Consider the following 12,033-nt stretch of genomic DNA (forward strand, 5'->3'; position numbering starts at 1 on the left):
CACAGCACACACACAGGGAATGCTCTGATAGAGGACAGGACCCCACTAGCCCTTTGGGGAGACAGAGGGAGAGTTTGCCAGCACACACCAGAGCGCTATATATATATATATATATATATATATATATATATATATATAGGGATAACCTTATATAAGTGTTTTTCCCTAATATAGCTGCTGTATATATTAATATGCCAATTTAGTGCCCCCCCTCTCTTGTTTTACCTTGTTTCTGTAGTGCAGGACTGCAGGGGAGAGTCAGGGAGCCTTCCTCCAACGGAGCTGTGAGGAAAAAATGGCGCCAGTGTGCTGAGGAGATAGGCTCCGCCCCCTTATCGGCGGCCTTTCTCCCGCTTTTTAATGGAAAAATTGGCAGGGGTTAAATGCATCCATATAGCCCAGGAGCTATATGTGATGTATTTTTTGCCAAAGGTTTTTTATTGCGTCTCAGGGCGCCCCCCCCCAGCGCCCTGCACCCTCAGTGACCGGAGTGTGAAGTGTGCTGAGAGCAATGGCGCACAGCTGCGGTGCTGTGCGCTACCTTATTGAAGACAGGACGTCTTCTGCCGCCGATTTTCCGGACCTCTTCACTCTTCTGGCTCTGTAAGGGGGCCGGCGGCGCGGCTCCGGGACCCATCCATGGCTGGGCCTGTGATTGTCCCTCTGGAGCTAATGTCCAGTAGCCTAAGAAGCCCAATCCACTCTGCACGCAGGTGAGTTCGCTTCTTCTCCCCTTAGTCCCTCAGTGCAGTGAGCCTGTTGCCAGCAGGTCTCACTGAAAATAAAAAACCTACTTTAAACTTTTACACTAAGCAGCTCAGGAGAGCCCCTTAGCCTGCACCCGTCTCGTTCGGGCACAAAAATCTAACTGAGGCTTGGAGGAGGGTCATAGGGGGAGGAGCCAGTGCACACCAGGTAGTCCTAAAGCTTTTTACTTTTGTGCCCAGTCTCCTGCGGAGCCGCTATTCCCCATGGTCCTTTCGGAGTCCCCAGCATCCACTAGGACGTTAGAGAAATTATTATTTTATTATATACAGTATATGGTTCTTCTCTTGTCATCAATCTGAATCTGCAGGTGATGATCTAACCAACCTGTGCTGGGCCGGCTCTGTTCCGCAAAGCTGCCTCTTCCCTGTCAGCTACTATACAGGCTACTTTCAGATTCTAACTTGTGACATTAGCAATGCTAGAAGGTTCTTGATAAAAAGAAGACAGGGACTAATATTGATCTCTGTAGCACAACTTCTCCCCTGTCCGGATGTGACTTGTTTGGGGCTTTCCAAGTGTATTTTCCCCTGACCAAGTGTCTTCTTACATACCAGACTGTCATGCTGCATTCTTTCGCAGAATCCAAATAGATCATATCACTTTCACTACAAAAATTAATTTCTAAATGTACTTCATTAAAAAAAAATATTTTTAGGCATGCCTAATCTTTCATAATATCAAGCTGACCCATCAAATTATTTTCATATATATATATATATCTATCTATTTTTTTTATTTTTTTTCAACAGCATCCACCGGAATTCAACAAAATACATTTTCCACAAGAGACCTTCCTGGTTAACATGTTTTTTCTTTCCAACGCTGTTACCATATCTTTTCCACACCAATGTTGTGGCATTGACACATAAACAGTAAATCTTGCTCTATCAACTGAATTTAGTTTCCACATGGAGACCAAGGGGGTCTAGTCATGAAGCAGTGAAAAGAGTGGAGAAGATGCCCATGGCAACCAATCAGCTTTGAAGTAACATTTATCAAGTGCATTCTATAAAATTATACATGGGCAACTTCTACACTGGCTCACTTCTCCACACTTTTCATTGCTTCGTGAATAGACCTCAAGTGTTTTACTGGTCTTACTATATTAAATGAGTTACGGTGTAACCGTTTCCTGTGTTAGACCGGAAAATAATAATTTACTCACCGGTAATTCTATTTCTCGTAGTCCGTAGTGGATGCTGGGAACTCCGTAAGGACCATGGGGAATAGACGGGCTCCGCAGGAGACTGGGCACTCTAAAGAAAAGATTAGGTACTCTCTGGTGTGCACTGGCTCCTCCCTCTATGCCCCTCCTCCAGACCTCAGTTAGGGAAACTGTGCCCGGAAGAGCTGACATTACAAGGAAAGGAAATTTGAATCCATGGTAAGACTCATACCAGCCACACCAATCACACCGTACAACTTGTGATAACTATACCCAGTTAACAGTATGAACAACTGAGCCTCACTCAACGGATGGCTCATAACAATAACCCTTAGTTAAGCAATAACTATATACACGTATTGCAGAAAGTCCGCACTTGGGACGGGCGCCCAGCATCCACTAATGACTACGAGAAATAGAATTACCGGTGAGTAAATTCTTATTTTCTCTGACGTCCTAGTGGATGCTGGGAACTCCGTAAGGACCATGGGGATTATACCAAAGCTCCCAAACGGGCGGGAGAGTGCGGATGACTCTGCAGCACCGAATGAGCAAACACAAGGTCCTCCTCAGCCAGGGTATCAAACTTGTAGAACTTTGCAAATGTGTTTGAACCCGACCAAGTAGCCGCTCGGCAAAGCTGTAAAGCCGAGACCCCTCGGGCAGCCGCCCAAGAAGAGCCCACCTTCCTTGTGGAATGGGCTTTTACTGATTTTGGATGCGGCAATCCAGCCGTAGAATGAGCCAGCTGAATCGTGCTACAGATCCAGCGAGCAATAATTTGCTTTGAAGCAGGAGCACCCAGCTTGTTGGGTGCATGCAGGATAAACAGCGAGTCAGTCTTCCTGACTCCAGACGTTCTGGAAACATATATTTTCAAAGCCCTGACTACGTCCAGCAACTTGGAGTCCTCCAAGTCCCGAGTAGCCGCAGGCACCACAATAGGTTGGTTCAAATGAAACGATGACACCACCTTAGGGAGAAATTGGGGACGAGTCCTCAATTCTGCCCTGTCCATATGGAAGATCAGATATGGGCTTTTACATGACAAAGCCGCCAATTCCGACACACGCCTAGCCGATGCTAAGGCCAACAGCATGACCACTTTCCACGTGAGATACTTTAGTTATACGGTCTTAAGTGGCTCAAACCAGTGGGATTTCAGAAAATCCAACACAACGTTAAGATCCCAGGGTGCCACTGGTGGTACAAAAGGGGGCTGAATATGCAGCACTCCCTTAACAAACGTCTGAACCTCAGGCAGTGAAGCCAGTTCTTTTTGAAAGAAAATGGATAGGGCCGAAATCTGGACCTTTATGGACCCCAATTTTAGGCCCATAGTCACCCCTGACTGTAGGAAGTGCAGGAAACGACCCAGTTGAAATTCCTCTGTAGGGGCCTTCCTGGCCTCACACCAAGCAACATATTTTCGCCATATACGGTGATAATGCTTTGCTGTCACGTCTTTCCTAGCCTTTATCAGCGTAGGAATAACTTCATCCGGAATGCCTTTTTCCGCTAGGATCCGGCGTTCAACCGCCATGCCGTCAAACGCAGCCGCGGTAAGTCTTGGAACAGACAGGGCCCTTGTTGCAGCAGGTCCTGTCTGAGAGGCAGAGGCCATGGGTCCTCTGTGCGCATTTCTTGCAGTTCCGGGTACCAAGTCCTTCTTGGCCAATCCGGAACAATGAGTATTGTTCTTATTCCTCTCTTTCTTACTATTCTCAGTACCTTGGGTATGAGAGGAAGAGGAGGAAACACATATACCGACTGGTACACCCACGGTGTCACTAGGGCGTCCACAGCTATCGCCTGAGGGTCCCTTGACCTGGCGCAATATCTTTTTAGCTTTTTGTTGAGGCGGGACGCCATCATGTCCACCTGTGGCAGTTCCCATCGCTTTGCAATCTGTGTGAAGACTTCTGGATGAAGTCCCCACTCTCCCGGGTGGAGGTCGTGTCTGCTGAGGAAGTCTGCTTCCCAGTTGTCCACTCCCGGAATGAACACTGCTGACAGTGCTTGCACGTGATTCTCCGCCCACCGAAGAATCTTTGTGGCTTCCGCCATTGCCATCCTGCTTCTTGTGCCGCCCTGGCGGTTTACATGGGCGACCGCCGTGATGTTGTCTGACTGAATCAGCACTGGCCTGTTTCGAAGCAGGGGCTCTGCTTGACTCAGGGCGTTGTAAATGGCCCTTAGTTCCAGTATATTTATGTGTAGAGAAGTCTCCAGACTTGACCACAGCCCTTGGAAGTTTCTTCCCTGAGTGACTGCCCCCCATCCTTGGAGGCTTGCATCCGTGGTCACCAGGACCCAGTCCTGTATGCCGAACCTGCGGCCCTCGAGAAGGTGAGCACTCTGCAACCACCACAGAAGAGACACCCTGGCCCTTGGTGACAGGGTGATCAGCCGATGCATCTGAAGATGCGATCCGGACCACTTGTCCAACAGATCCCACTGAAATATCCTTGAATGGAACCTGCCGAAGGGAATGGCTTCGTATGAGGCCACCATTTTTCCCAGGACTCGCGTGCAGTGATGCACCGATACCTGTTTTGGTTTCAGGAGGTCCCTGACCAGAGATGCTAATTCCTGGGCCTTCTCCACTGGGAGAAACACCTTCTTCTGATCTGTGTCCAGAATCATGCCCAGGAAAAGCATACGCGTCGTAGGAATCAGCTGCGACTTTGGAACATTCAGAATCCAGCCGTGCTGTTGCAACACTTCCTGAGAGAGTGCTACGCTGATAAACAACTGCTCCCTGGACCTCACCTTTATGAGGAGATCGTCCAAGTACGGGATAATTATAACTCCCTTCCTCCGAAGGAGTATCATCATTTCGGTTATTACCTTGGTAAATATCCTCGGTGCCGTGGACAGGCCAAACGGCAACGTCTGGAACTGGTAATGACAGTCCTGTACCACAAACCTGAGGTACTCCTGGTGAGGTGGGTAAATGGGGACATGCAAGTAAGCATCCTTGATGTCCAGCGACACCATAAAATCCCCCTCTTCCAGGCTTGCAATAACCGCTCTGAGCGATTCCATTTTGAACTTGAATTTCTTTATATAAGTGTTCAAGGATTTTAAATTCAGAATGGGTCTCACCGAACCGTCCGGTTTCGGTACCACAAACATTGTGGAATAGTAACCCCTTCCCTGTTGAAGGAGGGGGACCCTGACAATCACTTGCTGGAGTTACAGCTTGTGGATTGCCGCCAGTACTACCTCCCTTTCCATGGGGGAAGCTGGCAAGGCTGATTTGAGGTAACGGCGGGGGGGAGTCGCTTCGAATTCCAGCTTGTATCCCTGAGATACAATTTGTATAGCCCAGAGATCCACCTGTGAGCGAACCCACTGGTTGCTGAAGTTTCGGAGACGCGCCCCCACCGCACCTGGCTCCGCCTGTGGAGCCCCAACGTCATGCGGTGGACTTAGTGGAAGCAGGGGAGGACTTTTGTTCCTGGGAACTGGCTGCATGGTGCAGCTTCTTACCTCTACCCCTGCCTCTGGCAAGAAAGGATGCGCCCCTGACCCTCTTGCCTTTCTGAGAACGAAAGGACTGCATTTGATAATACGGTGCTTTCTTAGGTTGTGAGGAAACCTGAGGCAAGAAAGTCGACTTTCCAGCTGTCGCTGTGGACACGAGGTCCGATAGACCGTCCCCAAACAATTCCTTACCCTTATAAGGCAAAACCTCCATGTGTTTTTTAGAATCAGCATCTCCTGTCCATTGCCGAGTCCATAAGACCCTCCTGGCAGAAATGGACATAGCATTAATTCTAGAGCCCAGCATGCAAATGTCCCTCAGAGCATCCCGCATATATAAGACGACGTCTTTGATATGGCCCAGGGTTAGCAAAACAGTATCCCTGTCGAGGGAATCTATGTCGTCTGACAGAGTATCTGTCCATGCTGCTACAGCACTACACATCCAGGCTGAAGCACTTGCAGGTCTCAGTAGAGTACCAGAGTGTGTATACACTGATTTCAGGATAGCTTCCTGCTTTCTATCCGCAGGCTCCTTTAGGGTGGCCGTATCCTGAGACGGCAGGGCCACCTTTTTAGATAAGCGTGTCAGCGCCTTGTCCACCCTAGGGGATGTTTCCCAACGTAACCTGTCCGTTGGTGGGAAAGGGTACGCCATCAGTAACCTCTTAGAAATCACTAGTTTCTTATCAGGGGAACTCCACGCTTCTTCACACAATTCATTTAATTCATCAGATGGGGGAAAAGTCACTGGCTGCTTTTTCTCCCCAAACATATAAACCCTCTTGGTATTGACAGGGTTAACCTCAGAAATGTGTAATACATCTTTCATTGCAATAATCATGTATCGGATGGCCTTGGTCATTTTAGACTGTAAATGTGCCTCATCATCGTCGACACTGGAGTCGGACTCCGTGTCGACATCTGTGTCAACCATCTGAGATAGAGGGCGTTTATGAGTCCCTGACGGTTTCTGAGTCGCCTGGGCAGGCGCGGGCTGAGACCCCGGCTGTCCCAAGGCTGCAGCGTCATCAAACCTTTTATGTAAGGAGTTTACATTGTCATTTAAGACCTTCCACATATCCATCCAATCAGGTGTCGGCCCCGACGGGGGCGACACCACACTTATCTGCCCTTGCTCCGCCTCCACGTAACCTTCCTCATCAAACATGTCGACACAGCCGTACCGACACACCGCACACACACAGGGAATGCTCAGACTGAGGACAGGACCCCACAAAGTCCTTTGGGGAGACAGAGAGAGAGTATGCCAGCACACACCACAGCGCTATATAACACAGGGATTTTCACTTATAATAAGTGATTTACCCAATAGCTGCTTTATATGTCTTATTTGCGCCTAAATTTATGTGCCCCCCCCTCTCTTTTTAACCCGTCTTGTACCTGGATACTGCAGGGGAGAGCCTGGGGAGCTGCTTCCAGCGGAGCTGTGAAGAGAAAATGGCGCTGGTGTGCTGAGGAAGAAGGCCCCGCCCCCTCAGTGGCGGGCTTCTGCCCGCTTTCAGTGTAAAAAAATGGCGGGTTTTTTTACATATATACAGTGCCAGACTGTATATATGTATTTTTCTTGCCAAAAGGTACTTCAATTGCTGCCCAGCTGCGGTGCTGTGCGCTACCTTTAATGAAGACAGGAGTCTTCTGCCGCCGATTTCGTCGTCTTCCAGCTTCTGTTCTTCTGGCTCTGCGAGGGGGACGGCGGCGCGGCTCCGGGAACGGACGATCGAGGACAGGTGCCTGTGTTCGAACCCTCTGGAGCTAATGGTGTCCAGTAGCCTAAGAAGCACAAGCTAGCTGCAAGCAGGTAGGTTTGCTTCTCTCCCCTCAGTCCCACGTAGCAGTGAGTCTGTTGCCAGCAGAAGCTCACTGAAAATAAAAAACGTAATAAATACTTTCTTTACTAGTAAGCTCAGGAGAGCCCACTAGGAGCACCCAGCTCTGGCCGGGCAAAGATTCTAACTGAGGTCTGGAGGAGGGGTATAGAGGGAGGAGCCAGTGCACACCAGATAGTACCTAATCTTTTCTTTAGAGTGCCCAGTCTCCTGCGGAGCCCGTCTACTCCCCATGGTCCTTACGGAGTTCCCAGCATCCACTAGGACGTCAGAGAAACATGTAATGGTGAGCTACACAGCATAATCCCTACCATTTGGTCCTCCTGTAAATCCAGATAAAGAAAAACAAAATATTTACAATATCATCTATCTACTATATCTATAGTATTTACAATTTCTCCTTAGCTTATTTGTTAGGGGGCCAATACAACACTTTTTTTTTCCTAGTACAGAAAAAAATTGTGATTGGGATTGCTTTTTGCAAAGACTGAAGATAAAAACTTAATGCAAAATATATTTTTGTTCACATACTCTGCTATAGTTCTTGTATTACCATGAATTCAAGTGAATCTTAGGGGTACATTTACTAAGAAGTGATAAGAGCGGAGCAGTGAGCCAGTGGAGAAGTTGCCCATGGCAACCAATCAGCACTGAAGTAACATCTATAATTTGCATACTATAAAATGATACAGAGCTGCTGATTGGATGATGGGGGAATTTCTCCACTGGCTCACTTCTCGGTTCTTATCACTGCTTAGTTAAATGTACCCCTTAGTCCATTAAAAGTGTGAACAATCTGAATGCATTAGTATTAATTGCATTACAACCAGTTCTTTATTTAAGATCTCCCAGCCTACATATTTCAGTGCTTCCCTTAGCCATTTAAGGGTTCCCCTTATAACATTCAGCGTTTTTCATAGCTTACTAACCATAAAAAAAATGATCGTCACCATCATCACTAGTCACTAAATTCTCACTCCCACCATCTATTACCTACATATTCTGTTATATGGTACTAACCATCTACACTGCCCTTCCAGTTGGTAATTCTACAAAAACACAAAACTACTGGCACTGCCAAACAGAAGAGAAGCTTTTCTAAAACTAAATTCATTATTCTCATTTATTATTAATCTTTTTTTTTCTTCATTTATTGTACAGCACTTATTCGGATTTAAAAAAGCTCAAGTGCGATGCCCAGTGCCGAATTGGTGACTCATTTAGAACAAAAACAGTAGATTTGAGGCATTTTCCCTTTAAAGTATGTTGTTCTCTGGACACGTATTGCAGTAACAAACTCTCACCTGCCACCTGTCTTGAAGATGAGATCGGCATTAGGTGCCCCTTTTGGATGCTGGTACCGAGGTCGGCGTTCCCGGTTTGTATTAGCTGGTGCTGGACGCTGAGCCAGAGACTGCAGCATTTCTGCAAACCAGAGAGGAAAGTCTGTTTTTACATGGAATCATGCAAGATGCAGTTTGTAGAGCACTTCCTAATTAGCAATTCTGAAGTAAAACATTTCCTGTAATTTGACTTGTGAGGGCTCTGCATTGTGTATATCGTCTTACAGAAAATCAGAATTTACATGACACAAAGAAATATAACAGTGTATGTGGCACATGAATGAGTCAAACAAAAATGAAGAGAAGGACCAAGTGGTGAAACAGACTGATCCAGATGCATCCACATGCAATGTTCAAAAGACAATGCTAAAAACCAACAAATGAGTAACTAGAACAGAAAAAAGAAAGTATTTTTTCCCAGAAAGTGTTAGATACCCTCCAAGCCCAGGAATTTGGCTTCTCTTCGTTATGGTGTGTCACATGGCCCCATATGCAGGCTGACCATGTGTTTATCCATTCACTTTACTTTTACCTGCTGTGCTATAACACTGAGCTTCTCTAAACGGTCTGTGTTAATATAAGTATGTGGGGTAATAAAGTAGCCTTCTACTTGCTTTGGGCATCCATGGGGAACGGATCCATTATTTAATATCATGTGCACTCTGCATCTTTGATGACCAATGATGTGAAGAATTCTTCCTGACCCACAGATGAACTACTGGCTAAGTTTGAACTACAGTAAAATACAGGATGGTGTGACCCCTTTTTCAGTTCAGAATCAGAAGGAATCCCTCTACTTCCTGATTTAGGCCACCTTGCATACAACTGTTACCTAGAACACTGGGAACAAACAAACATTTTTGAAAGACGAATGGGACAGAGATTGCCCAGTATACTAGTCAATCAGAAGTGGTGAGGCCGACTGTAAGGAAGCTTAATATGACCCTATGAGCACACACTGCAACTTACCACTATAGCGATTTACTCCTTCCACGCTTGGGCAAAAAGATCTGGTTAGACATTACTAAAGTGGGAAAACACACACACACACACACACACACACACACACACACACACACACACACACCTAAAATTCTTACATACTGTACACTATAAAATATATAGAAACATGAAACTGGCTGAAGTGTTATGACCCTCACCTAGCAAAACCTCTGGTGCAGAGATAAGTTCTAACCTCTGCCATTTGCTTACATACCGAGATTCTGCAGACTCAGGGACATATCCTGTGCTCAGTACATTCAGTAAATAAAATAAGAGTACAAAGTACCCTTACGGAGCATGTATGGACACTGTAGCAGGTGTTCTGGTGGAGAACAACAATGCCACATAAGCTAGCTGTGCTCAACATTGGGGGATCTACCACTACACCGGGAGACACATCAGTTACTGGACTGTTGTACCTTCTTAGCTGCACTGACATAGGGCCCGATTCAGACCTGATTGTTGCTGTGCATTTTCACACAGCTTGCGATTATCGAACTACTGTGCATGCATATGCACCACAATGCACATGCGCGACTAACAGCAGCAATGGTTCCAAGCAAAAAATTAATTTGCACAGCGTACGCAAGGTGACTGACAGGAAGAGGCTGTTTGTGGAAGTTAACTGGCCGTTTACTGGGTGTGTCCGGAAAAACACAAGCGTTCCGAAGCGTTTTCAGGGAGGGTGTGTGACGTCCGCACCTGCCCAGAGCAGCCTGATTTTTTCGCACTGGAGGAGTAAGTATTGAGCTATGCACAGACTGCACAGAATGAGAAAAACATTCGATGGCGAGTGTGATGCGAACGGTTTTGCAGCTGTCCGCTGACTGAGGGGAATTTTCACACAGTGTACACATGCATGGGGCAAATTTTCACTCCCCCTGGCGGTGACTATCTGATCGCAGGTCAGTGTAATTTGCAGCACAGCGATCAGGTCTGAATTAGGCCCATAGTCACATACCTAACCCTGAGGTTAACTAGCAAAGATATATAGCAATTTCATCTATCTAAATAAATGTGTTACCATACATGTTTTTCTCCTTAAAGCATTCATGAATTTATAGTCTGATACATTTTTGAATATTTCCACGTAACGGGTGACCCTAGGGAGTGAGTAGTTATAATGAGTGCTGTACATTTTATTTATACATATATTTTTTTTATAATTATGTAGACAGATATGGTAACATCATAATTGCAAAGCATAGTTGGTTACCACAACTATTTAGAATGAATCTCCCTATCAAAAAAAGTAAACAGCTGAACGGTAGCACAAGACAATGAAACATTTGTATTACACAGACAATAGCTCCTTAGTCTACCTGTATGCTTTTAAACAGCTGATAACATCACAAAAGCTAGAAAGTTGTAAAACAAGGTCGAGAGACCTTGGGGGTGATGTATCAAACTTTGAAAAGTGGTCAAGTGGAAATGTTATCCATAGCAACCAATCAGAATCTAGTTATTATTTATCTAGTACAGTCTATAAAATAACAGCTAAAATCTGTTTGGTATGGACATCTCCACTTGTCCTCTTTAGAAAAGTCTGGTACAGATGTGTCCTCATACATCTAGCCTCAATATGCCATGCAATGGGAGATAGCAGTCACGAGTGAGCTGACAGGTCCCATGCAACTCTGCTAGCATCGGGTTTCTTTTTTAGCAGAAAATGCGTTTTACACGCAGCGCAATATATATTGTATGCATTTTTTTTTTACATATCATATCAGTATAAAAGTGAATAATTAAATTTGCACCACAAAGTAAATTTCATGCGACAGCAAAATAATCCATCATAAAATTATCTGCAGAAAAGTCTAACCATGACTCAGTAGCTGATAAATCCATTTCAGCAGTATTGAAGTAATTGTTTTCAGTATGAAATATCTGAAGACTTTTGGCCCACTCCACCTTACACTAATTCTGTACATGTTGTGGAGGATGTTTGATGGCTTTCATTTATGCACATCTCTCCTATGGGCCCAACTACAGCAACCCATTGGGTTGAGATCTAGAGCTTTGTGTGCTTTGGATCATTGTCCTGTTGCATAATTTTTTATTTTGGGACAAGTTTCATGTGTCAGACAGAAGTGTGGCACTGTTCTCCAGAGTACTCTGGTATACAGACTAGCTCATGGTGGACTTAACTATTGTGGTCAAATCTTGTGGCTGCAAAACCACCCAAAACCATTGCTTACTGTTTATCAAGAAAAGACACCATCACAAAGATTCCATCTGTATTGAGACTTTGGGGCAGATGCATTTAGCTTGGGGAAGTGATAAAGTGGAAGGTGATAACGCACCAGTCAGCCAGCTCCTAACTTTAGTTTTTCAAACAATTGCCCAGATTTATCAAGCCTTTGAGAGTGATAAATTGCACAGTGATAAAGTACCTATCAATGGGCTCCTGTCATTT

At 45.6% G+C, this 12,033-nt stretch overlaps 1 protein-coding gene across 4 annotated transcripts in view; it reads right to left on the bottom strand.

Annotated features, from left to right (window-relative positions):
- Nucleotides 1–12,033, bottom strand: part of UPF2 (UPF2 regulator of nonsense mediated mRNA decay) — a 376,291-nt gene that overhangs the window by 14,506 nt on the left and 349,752 nt on the right. For 3 of the 4 annotated variants that reach the window (XM_063926873.1, XM_063926875.1, XM_063926874.1), the window contains exon 22: nucleotides 8,577–8,697. In XM_063926873.1, coding sequence (XP_063782943.1) covers nucleotides 8,577–8,697 — 121 coding nt within the window. Of the gene's footprint in view, nucleotides 1–8,572; nucleotides 8,698–12,033 lie in introns of those variants that run through there. The other variant, XM_063926876.1, reaches the window with a different exon arrangement.

This window comes from Pseudophryne corroboree, chromosome 6 (assembly GCF_028390025.1).
Source record: "Pseudophryne corroboree isolate aPseCor3 chromosome 6, aPseCor3.hap2, whole genome shotgun sequence".
Classification (NCBI taxonomy): Eukaryota; Metazoa; Chordata; class Amphibia; order Anura; family Myobatrachidae; genus Pseudophryne; species Pseudophryne corroboree.